This window comes from Ambystoma mexicanum, chromosome 9 (assembly GCF_040938575.1).
Source record: "Ambystoma mexicanum isolate Mex_15411 chromosome 9, UKY_AmexF1_1, whole genome shotgun sequence".
Lineage (NCBI taxonomy): Eukaryota > Metazoa > Chordata > Amphibia > Caudata > Ambystomatidae > Ambystoma > Ambystoma mexicanum.
In genome coordinates this window covers 932,401,163-932,417,688 of record NC_090931.1, presented here as the reverse complement: position 1 = coordinate 932,417,688, position 16,526 = coordinate 932,401,163, and the positions used below count along the sequence as shown (strand labels likewise).

General features: G+C 43.2%; 1 protein-coding gene across 2 annotated transcripts in view; it reads right to left on the bottom strand.

The window, feature by feature from the left end:
• The window catches only part of NFE2L2 (NFE2 like bZIP transcription factor 2), a 330,898-nt gene that overhangs the window by 75,758 nt on the left and 238,614 nt on the right, over positions 1-16,526 (bottom strand). For both annotated transcript variants that reach the window (XM_069616115.1, XM_069616116.1), the window contains exon 3: positions 15,159-15,251. In XM_069616115.1, coding sequence (XP_069472216.1) covers positions 15,159-15,251 — 93 coding nt within the window. The remainder of the gene's footprint in view (positions 1-15,158; positions 15,252-16,526) is intronic.

The following is a 16,526-nucleotide window of genomic DNA, read 5'->3' as shown; positions in this document are numbered from 1 at the left end:
ACAAATAGCCCCAAAAAATCCAAACTCAATCTCAATCCATCTTGCTCAGTGCCACTTCCTTCAACAGAAATTTGCCTTTGCACCTTTGCTCATTTCAGACACTATCAATATTATTAAATGCCTAAAACCTTCCTTGCATCTCAAGGGCGACACCTGCCCCGGAACCATGGTAAAAGAATGTGCAATGGAACTTGCACCTTTCATCACTAGCCTCATTAATAGCTCCTTTGCTACAAACTCTGTCCCAGAAGATTTCAAAACAACTTGGGTTCTACCTTTACTGAAAAAACCCACTCTAGACCTAACATCGCCACTAATTACCGCCCTATCACTACAGTACCATTCTTATTAAAAATCCTGGACCATGCAGCCTAGCTGCAGATCCAAACATTTTTGGGAATGTAATAATCTTTTGGGCCTAAGACAATCAGGATTTAGACCAGGCCATGGAACAGAAACAGCCTCACTAGAATTGAAAACACAAATGGACTAATATATAGACAAAGGCCACCTATGCATCCTCCTTCTACTAGACATTTAGGCAGCTTTTGATTTGCTCAATCACCATATCCTGTGCCAACATATTGATACTGCCGCCCACTTCTCTCCCGAAGCAATCAAATGGACCACATCCTTTCCCTCTAACCAGACCATGAGGGTCTTCTCGGATACATCAGCAGCCCCTCCGGTCTCTGTAACCTGTGGTATTCCACAAGGATCTTGTGTGTTGCTGACACTATACAATGCATTCACTGAGCTATTATTCGATAAGCTTGACAAAATGGTTATCACATATACAAATTATGCGGATGATACTCAAATCCTCATCCCAATTACCGGATGTTATGACACAGACTCCAAAAATTTAAATATCCAAGCTTGGATGGCCCTCAACGAATTCTGTCTTAATGGAGACAAGACAGAGCTGATACTAATTGGAAACAAAACTCAACTAAACAATCTCTTACAACATTATAAATCCTTCAACAACATCGATGGCAACATAATTATGGTTGCTAATGAAATAAAAACTTTTCAGGTTTACATCGACTCTTCCCTAAACTTAAATAGACAGATCAACGCCATAGTCTCCTTTGCTGCCTACACAGCTAAACTGATTAGAGCTAGCAGACCATTGCTTTCCCCGCACAACTCCATCACCCTGGCCAGAGCCTTGATACTCTCCAGAATCGACTACTGCAACTCACTTTTTGCAGGAACCAGCACTAGAAATATCAATAAATTACAAAATGTACTAAATAATGCTATCAGAGCTGAATATCCCCTTCAACGATCACATCTCATCAACTAGGAGGACCATCCATTGGATCCCAATCTCTGACACAATCAAATTTAAAATTCTTATGGTCACACATAAATGTATCTCTAACAAAGCGCCTGCTTACCTAAGTAACTTGATCTGTAAGACTCAATCTAATAGAACCATCTGGTCTTTCTACGCTAACCTGCTCACCATACCTAAATACAGAAAACAGAAACTAGCATACTCAACCAATGTTTCAATAGTTATCTCCTGAATGTATGCTTTTGAATGAGCAACTTATGACCTCACATCCATGTAAATGTACTTCTGTCTTGTGTAACCATATTCAAGTGTAACCAGCTTCTGAAGTACCAGCGCCTAGCTGCCATGTAAATATATTTCTGTATTTTGGAACTGTAATCAAGTGTAACCAACTTCTTAAGTGCCAGCGCCTAGTTGCCTTTGGGCTTTGTGCGCTTTACAGATGTACAAATAAATAAATAAATAAACTCAAACTACACAAAAGTGAAATAACTTTACATAAAATGTGATAGTAAACATTAACGCAATAGCAGTTTTCACAGTGGACTGTTCAGCTACTTCAGAGCCAGCAATATTAACTGTGTGAGATAGCACAAAGTGCCAAAAGTGGCTCATAAGTAACAAGAGATGCAGTATATCGGTCTACTGAAAGGGCAAAAGGACGAAGCACAACCAGGCTGCACGTTTGTGTCTTTGTGGGTAAGCAAATATATTCAGTACTGCGGTCAATTCACTGAAGTCTTTTTGCATGTTACATACACATGGATTGTTACGAGGCATGCTCTTGTGGCGTTAACTACTGTCAGCTAGGCGAGTTTACGAATGAAGGAAAATTGGGAGAACAAAAACATTTTTAGTTTTGGCTATTAGGTAGCTCTTGCGCCACCTATAAGCCGAAACTATTGCATTAGAGTACAGATAAGGAGAAATGGCGTGTGAGGAGGGACACAGCTTGTCGCTGTTTGGCTTGCCCATCCGTTGATTGTTGTGACAAAACTGGACTATTCATCCCTTCTACCCACAGGGGAGACACCCCCTTTGAGGCTAGTGAGATGAGCCCGCTAAGCAAGACCCTTCCTAGCATCTGGGAAAGTGGGAACTACCTGGAAATGACTCTGACTCCCCTCTAGGGGACAAGGACTCCCATTCCTATGAGGAACTCCCCATCAATAAGACATTGACTGCATATATGGGAATCGAAAAAGAGTGACGTTATTTCTGTTTTGTATTCAACTAATAGTGACATTACTTTAAACTCTTTGGCTTCAGTTAATGCTGGATTCCCCCTGAACTCAACAGTCAAAGAGGAACGACAACGCTTTCGTTGTGGCAACGATTAGAAAAAGATGAGGACCTCTGAATGGAGGATAAAGAATACTATGCAGAGTCGAGACTCTGATGGGAGAACGTTGTGGAGGGGCGGAGCCACGCTAGAAAGTGGAGTCAGCAGTAGCGTGGAGAGTGAGCTGTTCGCAAAGTGGACGCCGGAAGACTGGCGTCAGGAGAGGCAACGAAGCTGAATCAGACGATTGTCCGGGCATGGTAGATGGACCGTCTTAACTGCTGGCGCAACTGCATTGAAGCCTTGGTGGGCCTAGGGCCTGTTAATCGATGTCGAAAGCTGACGGCAGCAGAGAGAATGGATCACCAACCTCTGCATGAGAAGTGTGATAACTGCCGAGGTGGGCAGAGGAAGGGAAGCAAACGTTCCCGAGAAGGCAATACTGGGGACAGGGGGCGAGCGCATGTGTCCCAGAGTGCTGGAGAAGCCAAGAGGGTTACGGGTGCACAAGAAACCCGAACACTGGACACGGGCAGGCGTCAACTCGAGACTGCGCTGAATTAAGCATCTCAGAGGGCCCGAGTGTTTCAGCGAGCCCTAGAAAAACAAGTGTCAGTGATTTACGAGCCTGGGGTGGCCAAAGGGATTACAGGAGCCAGAGAAACACGAACAGGAGCCAGAGAAACACAAACATTGGATACAGGAAGACGTCCCAGAGAAACCTCACTGAAGTAAGGACATCAGAACAACAGTGACCTTCGGGGAGCTTGAGAAATGCAAGTACAAGTGATGAAGAGTGGGAATAGAAAGAATCCAGCTGGTTCCATTGTTTGAACCCAAACCAAGGACACGATCAAAAACAAGATCAAAAGTGGTGAAATTGCACTAAGAAAATCCATTTTTTCCTTTAAAGAATGGAAAGTATTGGATGTGTGTGAAGACTATAACTTGTCATTCAGAACCTGAAAAGAGGCTGAGATTCCGGAAACACCATCCGTAAGTGGTAGAGCCAGATAACACCAAGGTTTTTGGACAGAGGACTATTTTGTTTTGGACAATTGACAAGCACACTTAGTTTAGTTTGTCAGGTAGGGAATTACCATCATAGCGACAGGGTTAGTCACCTCTCTTATTATTGAAATAAAATATCTTTGAACATGCTAAATCCTAGTCCGACTCTTTCTGGTTCACCACACTGCCCATGGCCATGCTAATCCCTATAGTCATTCCCACCCAGTTCGTGTCCCTCCATCCCCAAAACATCTTCTCCTGGGAACTCTTTGAGATGGCGCTTTACTCAAGCCTTACCATCAAACTTTGCACTCTAAGTGTCTGTCAGTGTTTTCTTAAGGAAGTCGCTAGAAGTGATATCAACCACAAGATCATGAAGCTGTCTGTTAGGGGATGGTCTCAAATCCCCCCCCCCCCCCCCGACACTTGTGAAAAACTGCTTGGGGATTGCACCCGGAAGAAACAAGTTAAGAATAACAGCCAGAAATATTTCTGACTTAACTGTGTCATTAGCTGAGTCCACTACGCAAGACTATCTGGATTATCCAATGCACTTGAGAGATTTATACGGAAATAAGGTGCAGTGGCTTAAAAAGCATGTTCTCTAACCATCATAAATTCGACACAGAAGTCTCAAAATGGAAAAAATGTCTAAACCGCCTAAAGCGAGAACATCGAAAGTCACCAACAGTAATGACCGAAAGTCACCAACAGTAATGACCGGGGAAGCCCTTAAAGTAGCAAAACAATGCTACAAAAATTGGATAAAGCAGCATAAATATAGACTTTACCAGCAAGATGCAGAATATATGCTGAAGATAGTGGCATCCAAGAACACTAGCGAAATGTGGAGAATTTTGTAATGCAATGGAAGCCCCACAGCAATCCTTGATGGCGAACTCAGTACCTGCTGGTGAATGGACAATCTACTATATTTCTATTTTCATTAGAACATTTTGAAAAGGTAGGGGAGGAAGTGGAGGAACCCTGTGCATGGACATTCAAGATGGGCGAAGATGACATTCTGAAACTGATAAAATCATCCAGCAACTCTGGAGCAGCAGAGCTGGATGGCCTCACAAATATCTTTAAAAAAAAGAACCCAGAAAAGCAGAAAAGTGGGCTGCCTTCATGAAAAATGTGTTTCACGAAATCAAGGTCACTAAGAAAATTCAAGCCTCCTGGACGACATCAAAAGTTGTACCTATTTTCAAGTTGTGATAGACTGATTCGAGCAAACTACAGACCTATCGCCCTACTTGATGTTGTTGGAAAAATATTTGCCACCATACTACTTAAACATCTAAATAAGTTGAGCATGGAAAGCAAACATTTTGATATTTGGCAGGCGGGCTTTGTAAAGGGTATTGGAACTTAATTAAATCTCTTTCCTTTGAACCTTTTGAAGAACAGGTTAATGTGACAGGCCAAAACTAACATCTACATGGCATCAATTGATCTCTCACAGGTCTTTGATTCTGTGGACCGTTCCACTCTATGGTCAAAACTAAAAGCTTGGAGCTGCCCACAGGATTTAAGGGAAGCCATCAAGGCCCTCCACACTGAGACCAGCTTTACAGTTAGACTGGACAGTTTGGGAAACCTGACCGCACCAATTATAACAGCCAAGGGACTGAAACAGGAATGCCGTCTAGCACCAGCTACATTTAATCTGTATATTTCGGACATTGGAATTGCATATGATAATATCAGATGCTTTCTGCCCAATGTAGCTGGAACGCAGATCAATAGGATCCTTTATGCAGATGACCTAGTGCTTATTGACCAGACCCAGATTGGTCTGCAGCTTCAGCTAGATTCTCTGGCTCTCTATGTTTCTACGAACAATCTGCGGGTAAACCCAGCCAAATCTAAAATCCTAACACTTGATCGGAAAAGGGACAGAGAAAGAGGCCGAAGAGAGAGATCAACTGGCGGGTTTATGGAAGGAGTTAAAGTACCTGAGGCATCATCAATAACTTATCTGGGTAGGTCTATCAATGATAGCAGTAATGACTTTCACAGGGAACACAACCTAAAAAGCAAAACGAAAAATCTTGCAACGCAGGCTAGAAGGATAAGATTCAGACACTGCAGATTTTCCCTTATTCCAGTGTTGGATTTTTACAAAAAAATGAAAGTCCCACCTATACTATGGTATGGAATGTTCCTTCTCACCATCTTGGACTGTGTGGTCTAATTTAGAATGGTCCTTTTGGAGGAGTGTACTTTCCTTGCCTAAATCCATCCCGATATCAATAATAAGGAAATAATTGGGCTTAACTTCCATGTATGCAGTTACCGTATGAAAGACTTGTTTTACCGTAAGTGCCTCCAACCTCCATCAGAAGGGGGCTTTTGGGTCCAGAAAGCGGCTTTGGCACTGGGATGGGAAAGGACCCTTGTGGATTGGAAAACAATGTGCATTGAAATACTGGAGAACATAAGTATGACAAACTTACTCCTGGCAAATCCAGACTATGTGAAACAGAAACTACTTGACCAGGATTGGATCGACACGTTGAAAGAGGACAACAGGTACAAGATTTATGGTAAGAGCTATATCGACATGAGAAGGTGAGGCACAATTCTAGGCTATTTGGGGAAATTTCCGTCAGATGCTCTATGTAACCAGTTCCTGAAAATAATAGGTCTGAATATGATCCTACAAAAGAAAGACTGGAAGTAAGGAAAGAAAAAAAAAACGAGACTTCTCGTGCAGACTTTGTAACAAGATCCCAGAGACGCTGTATCATCTAGTCATGCAATGCCCGGAGTTAAGGGACAGGAGATCAAACCTAATGGGTAAATTCCTCAATGACTACTCAACTCTCTCTCTGAATGAAATTACGGCCTTGCTAATGCAGGGCAAGAGGATTGCTCGGAGCTCGCTTTGTTGGAATTTGTTAAAGTCCTTTTTCAGGAAAGCCACAAGGATTTCCAATAAGGAAGGAGTAATGTAGAACTTTTTGTTTTATTATTTTATTGGAAAATATTAGAATGATTGCTTTAAGAAATCGACTACGAAAATGTATTTCATTATTGTTGTTGTCTTTTAATTGTCTGGTTTTTGGTCATTCATTTTTTAGATTTTGTATAGCTGAAAGGTTTTGTGTGTAAACCATTTGCTAAATAAATAAAATATATATAATAAATAAATCTTCTGGGAGTTAATGACTAAATTGGAGCTGTAAGCCCAACCACTGATGTAATAAAAACGTCTTTGCCTTCAGCTACTCTATTTATAAGCACTATTCACATCCTTCACGAAAATACTGCTAAAAACCTGCATTGGCCAAAGCAAACAGTTTTGAGCTGTGTATACGTTTTAGGCATTTGCCAGGCACTGCTAGTAGTTGCCCAAGTGCTCGCACGATTCTGCACCTGCTATCATTAATTGCCAGTTAATACCATTATGTCAGTGCCTGGCAAGTGCTTTTTCCACGCCTACAGATAAGCCCAAACGGTTGGCATTGCGAAAACTCGTTTAAAATGGGGCTTAGCAGCCCCCACCTACCTACCCACTAGTAGCTCTAGTGGGTCTGAGGCTGGATGTGTTCTGGGACCCCCTGCCCCCTTGCTCCTTTACATCTCATGGTCTGTGAACCATGGAGCAGTGATTATGGCATCATGTGCTGCAGGGCTGAATACGTTATTGGTGTGTCCTTGTGCTCAGCAAAATGGGGAAGAACACGGCGAGGGAAGCAGAAAAACAATTGTGCAGTGAGGCTTCATATGAGAGTGACGCCATCAACACGTCATATACGTACTGGATCAACAGTGGCTTGACAGGTGATTGCCACCTGGCAGAGCACTGTTTTAATGATCTCTGGATGCTGCGTCCCCAAATTGCCAACTGAAATACAAAAGTCTTGTTGCACACATCAGTTCTTTTATGATTTGACAAACGAAAATGGCTGCACACATCTTGCCACAGTAAACAAAGGAATACCTTGCCCTCCTGCCTCACTGGGATTGGCCGACTCCTCTTCAACTAAAGCCAATGGGCTTCACCTTGAGGCGGTAGCCAGCCCTGCATTTCAAAGGCCCTGTTTCTAAGGCCTCCTGGCCATTGCCTGGCCGGGCCTGGGGGTCCCCTCACCCCTCTTAATCAAATTGATCATATGGAGGGGGTGCAACACAACTATGCCTTCCTGGCCCACTGAATTCCAGGTGACAATCTTTCTACTTCCCCGAGGATCAACATCCACAACCACACATGCACTTCTATCCTCCACACTTTTGACTGTTACACCCTCCACTTCCATCTCACCTTTACTCTGCTCACAATACCCTCAATCTGCCTTAGCTAAAAATCGAACATGGCTGTGTGCACATGCTGCATTGTGTTTATTTCTGTTTTAGCTAAATTCGAACTTGGATTTGTGCACATGCTGAAATGTGTTTCTTTCTGCTTTAGCTAAATTTGAACTTGACTGTGTGCACATGCTGCACTGTGTTTCTTTCTGCTTTAGCTAAAATCGAACTAGGCCGTGTGCACATGCTGCACTGTGTTTCTTTCTACTTTGTCTAAAATTGAACTTGGCTGTGTACTTGCTCTTTTTATTTCTTAAAATCGTTTTTTGCTTGGTGCACGACTTACTTCACTACCTTTCACAAACAGCGTTGCATCTGCTGTTGAGTACATCCTGCATTAACACCCTGTATGTTCGACCTTGTCCTCAGTGCTTCTGCCTCCTACCTCTGTCCCCCACCCCCTGTGTTTTGCCCCCCCACACCTCCATCAGTACATCAGCCTGGTAAGTGTCCTCCTCACCATTGCAGCTAGCTATGTTGCTATCTAGCTCTCCTATTTTCTTCTCCATTTCCTATACCTCTCCTATTACTAAATCTGGCCGGAAGAAACGTAAGGACGACATACTGGGCTCCAACCCAGGCCTTCCTATTGCAGACACCTATGTCACGGCTTCCGCCAGAGAGACTCTCACAAACATCCTCTTTGTTGTTAACTCAACTGACCTATGGCCCCGGTACACGGTCACCTTTCTCTCCCATCGCCTTTTCTCCCATTAATGGTGACACTCGCTGGGAGGTCCTCCTTGACCTCTTTGCCATTTCCAGGGTCATCAACCCAACCTTCATCTCTTGGACAGGCTCCTACCTCGCCTCTCTAATCTTACCTCTCCCCCCTGGACAGGCTCCCTTGCCTGCTGTGCCTTCATCCTCCTTTGCACAGGCGCCCTTGCCTTGCCTCACTGGTACAAAATACATATACTTTCATTCCAGTTCAAAGAGATGGATTCAAATACATAAACATTTATTGTCCCTTAAACGAAGAAGGGATGTAATTGACAAATAACATGTATAGTTGATACAAGCAATAGTGCTCAAATGACAGTGTAGACAATATACACTATAAAAACAAATCAGTAGTCGACACTACTGCGTTTCGGCTAAATACACGCTTTTTGGTGAAGCTGGCATATGGTAGGCCTACATCATAACGGTAAAAGGTGGAGTTCTGGGTGGCCTACGATTCTCTGCCGTGCGCAGGAATTTGCCACGGAGTAGATCGTTGTGTGTTCTCCTGTGCCAAGTATAGGAGAGCCTCGAAATAGTTATGGGTCTTGTAAGTACCCTCGGCGTCAGGATCCAGTCATTTGACCACATCCTAACTAGGGCTGCACGGCCGTCGGATTCCCCTTAAACACGATAGACACCGTGTTCATAAGGTTCTCGGGGGTACTTACAATACATATACCTATTTCAAGGCTCACCTAGACTGTAGAAGATCAGTGAGTGTCTGGCGGTCGAATGTGTCAGTTTCCCCACAATAAAACTTTTTTTTGTATTGTATATCAGTTTAGTACAAAACTTTTTACCATTTTTTACAGTCCAGACTAAAACACTCAAGCTAAAACAATTCCAATTCTCCATAAAGGGGGAGAAGACAAAGATGGAAACTCTCAGCGAGGGAGGGGGCCTTTCCTTTAGATCTCATAGTTCATGTAGACCCACAGGTAGGCCCACTACCTCTTTGCATGATGACAAGAACAATAAAGTTAAGGTTCCAGCGGGTTCTTTACTTTATTTATTTAGTTCCAAATTCCCCCTTTTGCAAGGATTTCAATTTATTTAAATTTTTTTCATTTTAGACATTCTTTGAAAAAGTCAATCGTGGCAATAGTTCGGCCAACATGTTCGCCTCTTAGCGTCAGTTGCCACCATTCCTCAGGGGATGACAATTCCTCATTCTTAATGAATTTGGCTAAGTGTTTTGAGGGAGGATCCCCTGGGTGGAGGGTCTTTGGGGACTGGGAGTGGGGGGCCCTTGGGCGAGACATGGTATCTCCCTTTTCCTAATAACAACTCACCCAATCCTTCTCCAACATTTAAGGGTACCAGCTTCCCTTATTTTGTCTCAGTCATACCATTCTAGTACTGAGACAAGAGAGAGAAGACCAGGAGGCATACATACCAACATACAACCACACCACTCTGGTACTGAGCCAAGGAAGAGAGCCTCAGAGGAATACCACCACAAAGATCAATCATGTCACACTAACAAGCCTAATTATAGTCAGGCAATTGAAAGAGAGGGCTCACACCTGCAGCTCATTCACACACCACAGATGTATAAAAGGTGGGAAGCCAAAAGAGCAAAGAGAGGAGGGAGAAAAAGGAGAGACACTGTTGTGAGCCGTTGGATGCTGACATGTGACGAGGGCCAGAATACTAGGGACTGCAGAGGCTGGTGGTCCGAACTGGGGCGGCGAAGAGAACAGGAGTTCTCTGGTGTAACTGCAAGGCAAGAGCAGGTGGTATGCTGAAGGGTCATCCTTCTGATGAAGTGACAGAGTATGCATTCTCCCTTGGAGCTGCAAGAGTGCAGGAGTGTCTTGGGGGCAGAAGAGGGTACCTTGGAGGCAACAGAGTTGAAGCGAGTCTGCAAAGGAAGCCAGTGAGTTTCAGAGACTAGGAAACTTGGTGTGAAACTGACCACGAGTGCTGTGAAGGAACCGTGATTGTATACAATGTAGCGGAGTGGTCACGTGGGTCTGAAAGAAGCGGAACATGTTCTCAAAAGTCTCCATCTGAACTGTTTAATTAAAAATCAGGTGAAGTGTTAAAAGGGATGTGCACCTTGAGAAAAGGAAGGGGGCAGTCCTAAAAAGGTTCCCACTTGCGAAATAGACATTTCAATGGTGTAAACGAAAAGAAATCTTCGTTGCTCAAACTTATAAAACCTACAAACCTATTTTGAACATTGAGCTGAATTCAAATAAAGCAGATGGCTCCTTTTTCCAAACACTGGATTAAATACAGGTCAACCACAAGAAGGTGAAAACCAGAAATTGGAAATCTTTTGAGCCTCTTAAAACTGTAAACCATTCTTTTCTTTTTTTTAAACTCTTTATTTCTAATTTCAACAAGTTACAATAAACAACAGAATTAACATCCTAGGTCATTGAATTGAAAAATACATAACAGTGGAAAACAAAATAAAACACAATTCCAAAGCATAACTCTGTATTCCAACATATGAAACTTAGGACTAACCTAAAACAAAGCCAGATGTATCAAACAAATGACAACAAACAAGTAAGACCACACAAAACAACCACATAGACAACACAAACCCCCTCCCCATATATTAATGCTAATAGACCAATGCACTCCACTCCAGAACCTAATCTAGCATCATCCATAAAGGTCAATAAAGCTCCCCCACATTTCCTCATAAAGGGTTTCCTTGTTTTGTTTACAATACATCGTTTTCTCAAGTCTGGATACAATTCTAACATCTAAAATCCAGTCCTCCACCATCGGCTTCTTCCGTGTCTTCCAGACCCTCAACACCTGTTTAGCCGCCACCAACAAAACTTTGATTACCCCACAAGATATCACCCAACTCACATCCCGTCCACCACTATACAATAATAAGATGACCGCTAAGGGAGTGCGTGGATAAACAATGTTCCAAATTTGATCGACCCTATCAATAACCTCCCTCCAAAAACTCACCACTCTTTCACAATACCATAACATATGTATTAAAGTACCTTGTTCTTTCCAACAACCCCAACACCGATCATCACCAACCAATCCCAATTTACACATACGAACTGGGGTCCAATATATTCTGCCCAATATCCTTTGATGTATATAGCGTAATTGCAAATCCACTTTGGCAGTGGTCGGCACTCTCCAAATCTTTTCCCATTCTCTTGGCGGAAGTTCTCTGCCCAACTCCTCTGTAAACCATTCTTAACTTGTGTAAGGGAACACCAGCATTTCTACTGTGAATTATTCTGAACTTGGGGAAGGGGACTCTAGCATTTCCACTGTAATTTATTTTGAACTTGGGGACCGGAACCCCAGTGCCTCTAATGTGAATTATCTTGAATTTGGGGACGGGAAGCCGCCCTGGTGCTTTTGTTGTGACCGCCTTTAACTTGGGGAAAAGAACCCTGGGTCTTGATTCAAACTATTTTCCCTTTTGTCTACAAAGGATAGTTTTGAGACTGTTACAAAACTACTTTACACTCGGGGAAGGGGTAGAACTTTGTGTTGAACACGGTTTTTCTTTGGTTGCGGATATCCCTACACACTGTATAAAGTTATTTGTGAAGGCAAGCATAGGTTTTGGACACAGACAGATTCTTCAGTTGAATGAACTCTGACGTTTCTTAGTTTTCTTCAGGTAGGGAAATCCCACCTTAGATTAGGGCAAGCGAGGCCTTTTTCCATCTAAAACCTTGGACTCGTCAGAAATCCAAAAGCTGAAATATAAGAAAAGGAAGGAGTTCCGGAAATGGCAAAAAACATTGTCTCCTGATGACAAGTCAAACTACGCCCGTGCAGCAAAGGAGCACAAAGATGCTATCTGTACTGCAAAAAATGCTCATATGAGAACAGGATTAAGAGTGCTGCTTCATACACTAAGGAACTCTTTAAGATCTTAAAAGAGGTCGAAGATGCCTGTCCAATTAACCCTATAGTCGTGAAAGACTGACTGGCGTACCCAAATCAAAAATGCTATGTCCAACAAGATTACTATGATCAAAGGGGACATTGAATCCAAGCTAGCTCAATTGAACACCACACCGCCCCCTGTTTGTTTCAGGCACTTGCCACATCCTCCTCAGCTTTTTAAATTTGTGGAGGTGACTGAAGCAAAGGTTTTTGATATATTAAACAGGATAAACCCCACCAGTTGCATGGAGATATCTGCCCTGCCAAAGTAGTAAAATATTGTGGCAAGTCTCTTGCCCCTCTTATTACAAAGTTTTTTTTATAGAGACAATTCGGTTCCAACAGATGTCAAACAAGCATGGATCACTCCCCTTCTAAAGAAACCATCGCTGGATCCTTGTGTGGTGGGTAATTATCGTCAAATTACAAACTTGCCCTTTCTCCTTAAGATTCTAGATAAGATTGTGCATGGTCGAATCCAGGATTTTCTGAGTACACATAATATACTAGGCCCTAAGCAATCGAGTTTTCGGAGTGCAAAGAGCACCAAATCTACTCTGTTAGATCTAAAGACTAACATACTTCATCACATGGATAAGGGCAACGCTTCATTGTTGATGCTCTTGGATCTTACGGCCGCGTTTGAATTGGTAGATCATCCCACCCTGGCTAGCAGACTACTAGAGCGAGCATTGTTCACTAAGGAAGCAGTTAGCTGGGTGCCTTCCTTCCTGTCTGACCGTACTGCCAAGGTTTTCCATGAGGATGCCATGTGAGAGGGGTATGCCTTAAATTGTGGCATACCACAGGGATCGTGTCCGTCTCCAACTCTCTTTAATATCTTTATTCTCACATTGTTTGATCAATTAGATGCTGAAGGTACTAGTCTAGTTATGCTAACTATGCGAACGATGCTCAGTGTCTTCTTCCCACTCACAGGCGATTACAATCAGAGATACTGAGGTCACGTACAACAAAATTAATTCCTGGATGTTGCATAATGACTTGGCTTTAAACAACTCCAAAACCGAGATTATGATCTTGGGCACTGCTCCTAAATTGTGCAACTTAGATCAGGCCTATTATTCCCTTCAAATTGTAGTTTGCCTACTTCCCACTCACCAAGAAAGTGAAGACACTGGGAGTGATTTTTGATCAAGAGCTCTCAATGAGGACACACATCAGTACTTAGTGTCAAATTCATCTTACTACATTAAGCTACTGGCACAAATTAGGCTGTATCTTGATGCTTCGAGTTGCGCCACTTTGGCTAGGGCAATCAAAGGCAGCCGTCTGTACTCTGCTAGTATCCTACTAGGCGATGGGAAAGGAGACCTTTCCGTCTACAAGTTGTTCAAAACAACACAGTGGGGTTGTGGTAGGTCTACATAAAACTGATCATGTATCAGTAGCACGGAAATCACTACACTGGTTGCCTATAGCAAAAAGGATCATGTTTCGTACCCTATGCATTGCACATTCATGCCTTCATGGAACTAGTCCATCGTACCTTGCAGTGCAGCTTAAATGGCTACCCGATAGACGTAGCCTTAGATCCAACAACACGGGTCTACTGCAAATCCCTAAGGCAAGACTCTAAAGGACAGATGTTTTGCAGCCTCTACACAACAATTATGGAATACCCTTCCCCCTGATTTGAGGTTGTGCCCTAGCCTCCCCAGATTCAAATGTAAACTGAAAACGTTCCTTTTCGAATGACAGAGAACTATCATATTGTGCCTGATCTCTGATCCCTTGACTGTTTTCATATGTTGCGTGTTTGTCAGTCTCCGCGCTCCCATGCCTCAGGGCTCTTGTTCAAGCACTTTAGAAATAACTTAAATAAATAAATAGGGAACGTTAGGACTACTAGTTTTACTTTTATAAAATATATGCCGGAGAGTCCGTGTCCTTCTGGCTCGCAACGATACACAGACACATGCATGCGCACACACAGTTTTAATCATTATTTTCTTACCTGCGCACCCTTCAGGAAGGAAGGAACGAGGAAGTAGGGGGAGGTGTGAATCAAACATCTCTCCCAGAGTCCTTGTTCCTGGCAAGCGAGGCAGAGCAATATGAACATGCCACCCTAATCAACAGGGAGGTTTAGGAGCTCCCCCTATGCATTTTCAAAGTGCAGTACACCATTCATAATTGCCAATGGGCTGTGAAGGGCTGGGGAAGCAAAACATGCATTTCCTTGCATAGCTCATTCTTCATGCACAGTTTAAGTACTCCACCAAAGGAACAATAAAGGTGGCACAGAAGCACTCACGTAGCTGTATAATGCAGTTGAGGGACCACTTCCTTAGCTGCATGCTGCAGTTGAGAAGGTACCATATTTTCATGTTTTGTTGCCCTCTGAAACACTTGTGTACGAGTGCAATATAAATAAAATATCAATTCAATTCACTGGGCTGGCTTTGGCTCAACCATAATCAGTGGTGAGTCAGTACCCAGTTACACATTATGGACAAGCTGCCACTGGTTTGTTGACTGGGAAAAAGATGCTGTGCAAGAATGGAGGATGAGGGTTGGCCCTTCGTAGCTTCTTTGACATTCATAATAGTTGAAAGCTGAGATTTTATTATAGAACATCACATACTTGTTAATATTTACCTCAGTGTCTACAAATGGGAAAGTATCCGCTAAAAGCAGCATACACTCATCGAATGACAAGGTACCACCACTCTGCTGCAATTGTCCTTTGCTCTGCAAATACAAAACAAACACGGGAATGTCACAACCAGAAAATGTAGTATTTCTGATCATTTTTATGTTCAACTTTTACGTGCCCTTACATATATTTGTGCACTACAAAAACAGTCTAATTTTCAAACATGACATTATTTAAGCCACATTTTGGGGCGTGGGAGGAGAGCAGAGAGCCATGTGATCCCTCCTGCCTCCACACCGCCCTGCCATTATGGACTAATTCTCTGGGATCCCTGTGCCCAACCTTTGGACTTTGGGCCTACAGAGGTGCAGGTACTCCAGAGAGAAAACAGTAGGAGCTCTTTGCCATTTTACTGAGATTTCTAAAGCAAGAGAAATTATATAGTTTTCATTTGTGGCTTTCATAAAACTATTTGTTACCAGTAAAAAAATAAAACACTGAAAAAGACCATATATAGAATTACCGTAGAGTTCAGAAATTATAATGCATCTTTAGAGTTAAGAGCATACTTGACAATGCAAGCAAAACACACCAAAACAATGGGTGCATGTGCACTGAACATATTGGGAATATGTTGCAGCTGGATTCAGTGCATTAATGTTTAGTTGGGGTTGTTCCCATTTTTATATTTAAACATGATCCCAACCTTATGTAAAGCTACATGTCTTACCTTCTGCCCTTAAGACAGGGGGCAAACATTCAATTTACAAGCTACTAGTCAGCCATACAAGTCACTTGTCACCTTCATTCTACACATGCACACAGCACACCATGTCAATCACCAAGAGCCAAATATCATTAGCTAATGGCTAGTTCACATTTTGCTTAGGAAACCATTGCTCAAGTTGGAACTGGAACTCAGTGAAGTGACTTCTCGCAGTTGTTGGCCTGGCATGATGGCTGTGGGGTGCCTTTAATAAAGCTCCTTGCTGTTCCTGCTGTTTACTGCGCCCTTCATTTCACTGGCAATGAGAAGAAGACCAGTGGTGAGCACACACAGCCCAGAGGACCGATCTGAGGATGTTGGGTGACTGTTGGTCATGCTATGGTACATTGTGGCGTGACCCAGATGCCAGAACATCAAGGCGACGTTGGGCCTCTCTAGGCCCCAGTTTGCACTGCAGGTGCGAGTGCTAGATGCACGATGCGTGTTAAGATTCCATCAGAGACACCGTCCCAGCGGAGCCAGTGCTGATGCAGCTCAAAGCTCCCCCCACCGCCCCTTGCGGTGTGCTCCACTGAGGGTTTGGGGGTCAAAGGACTGCAGCGGAGGACAAGTGTCGGCCCCGTTTGGGCACTTGGATTGAGGG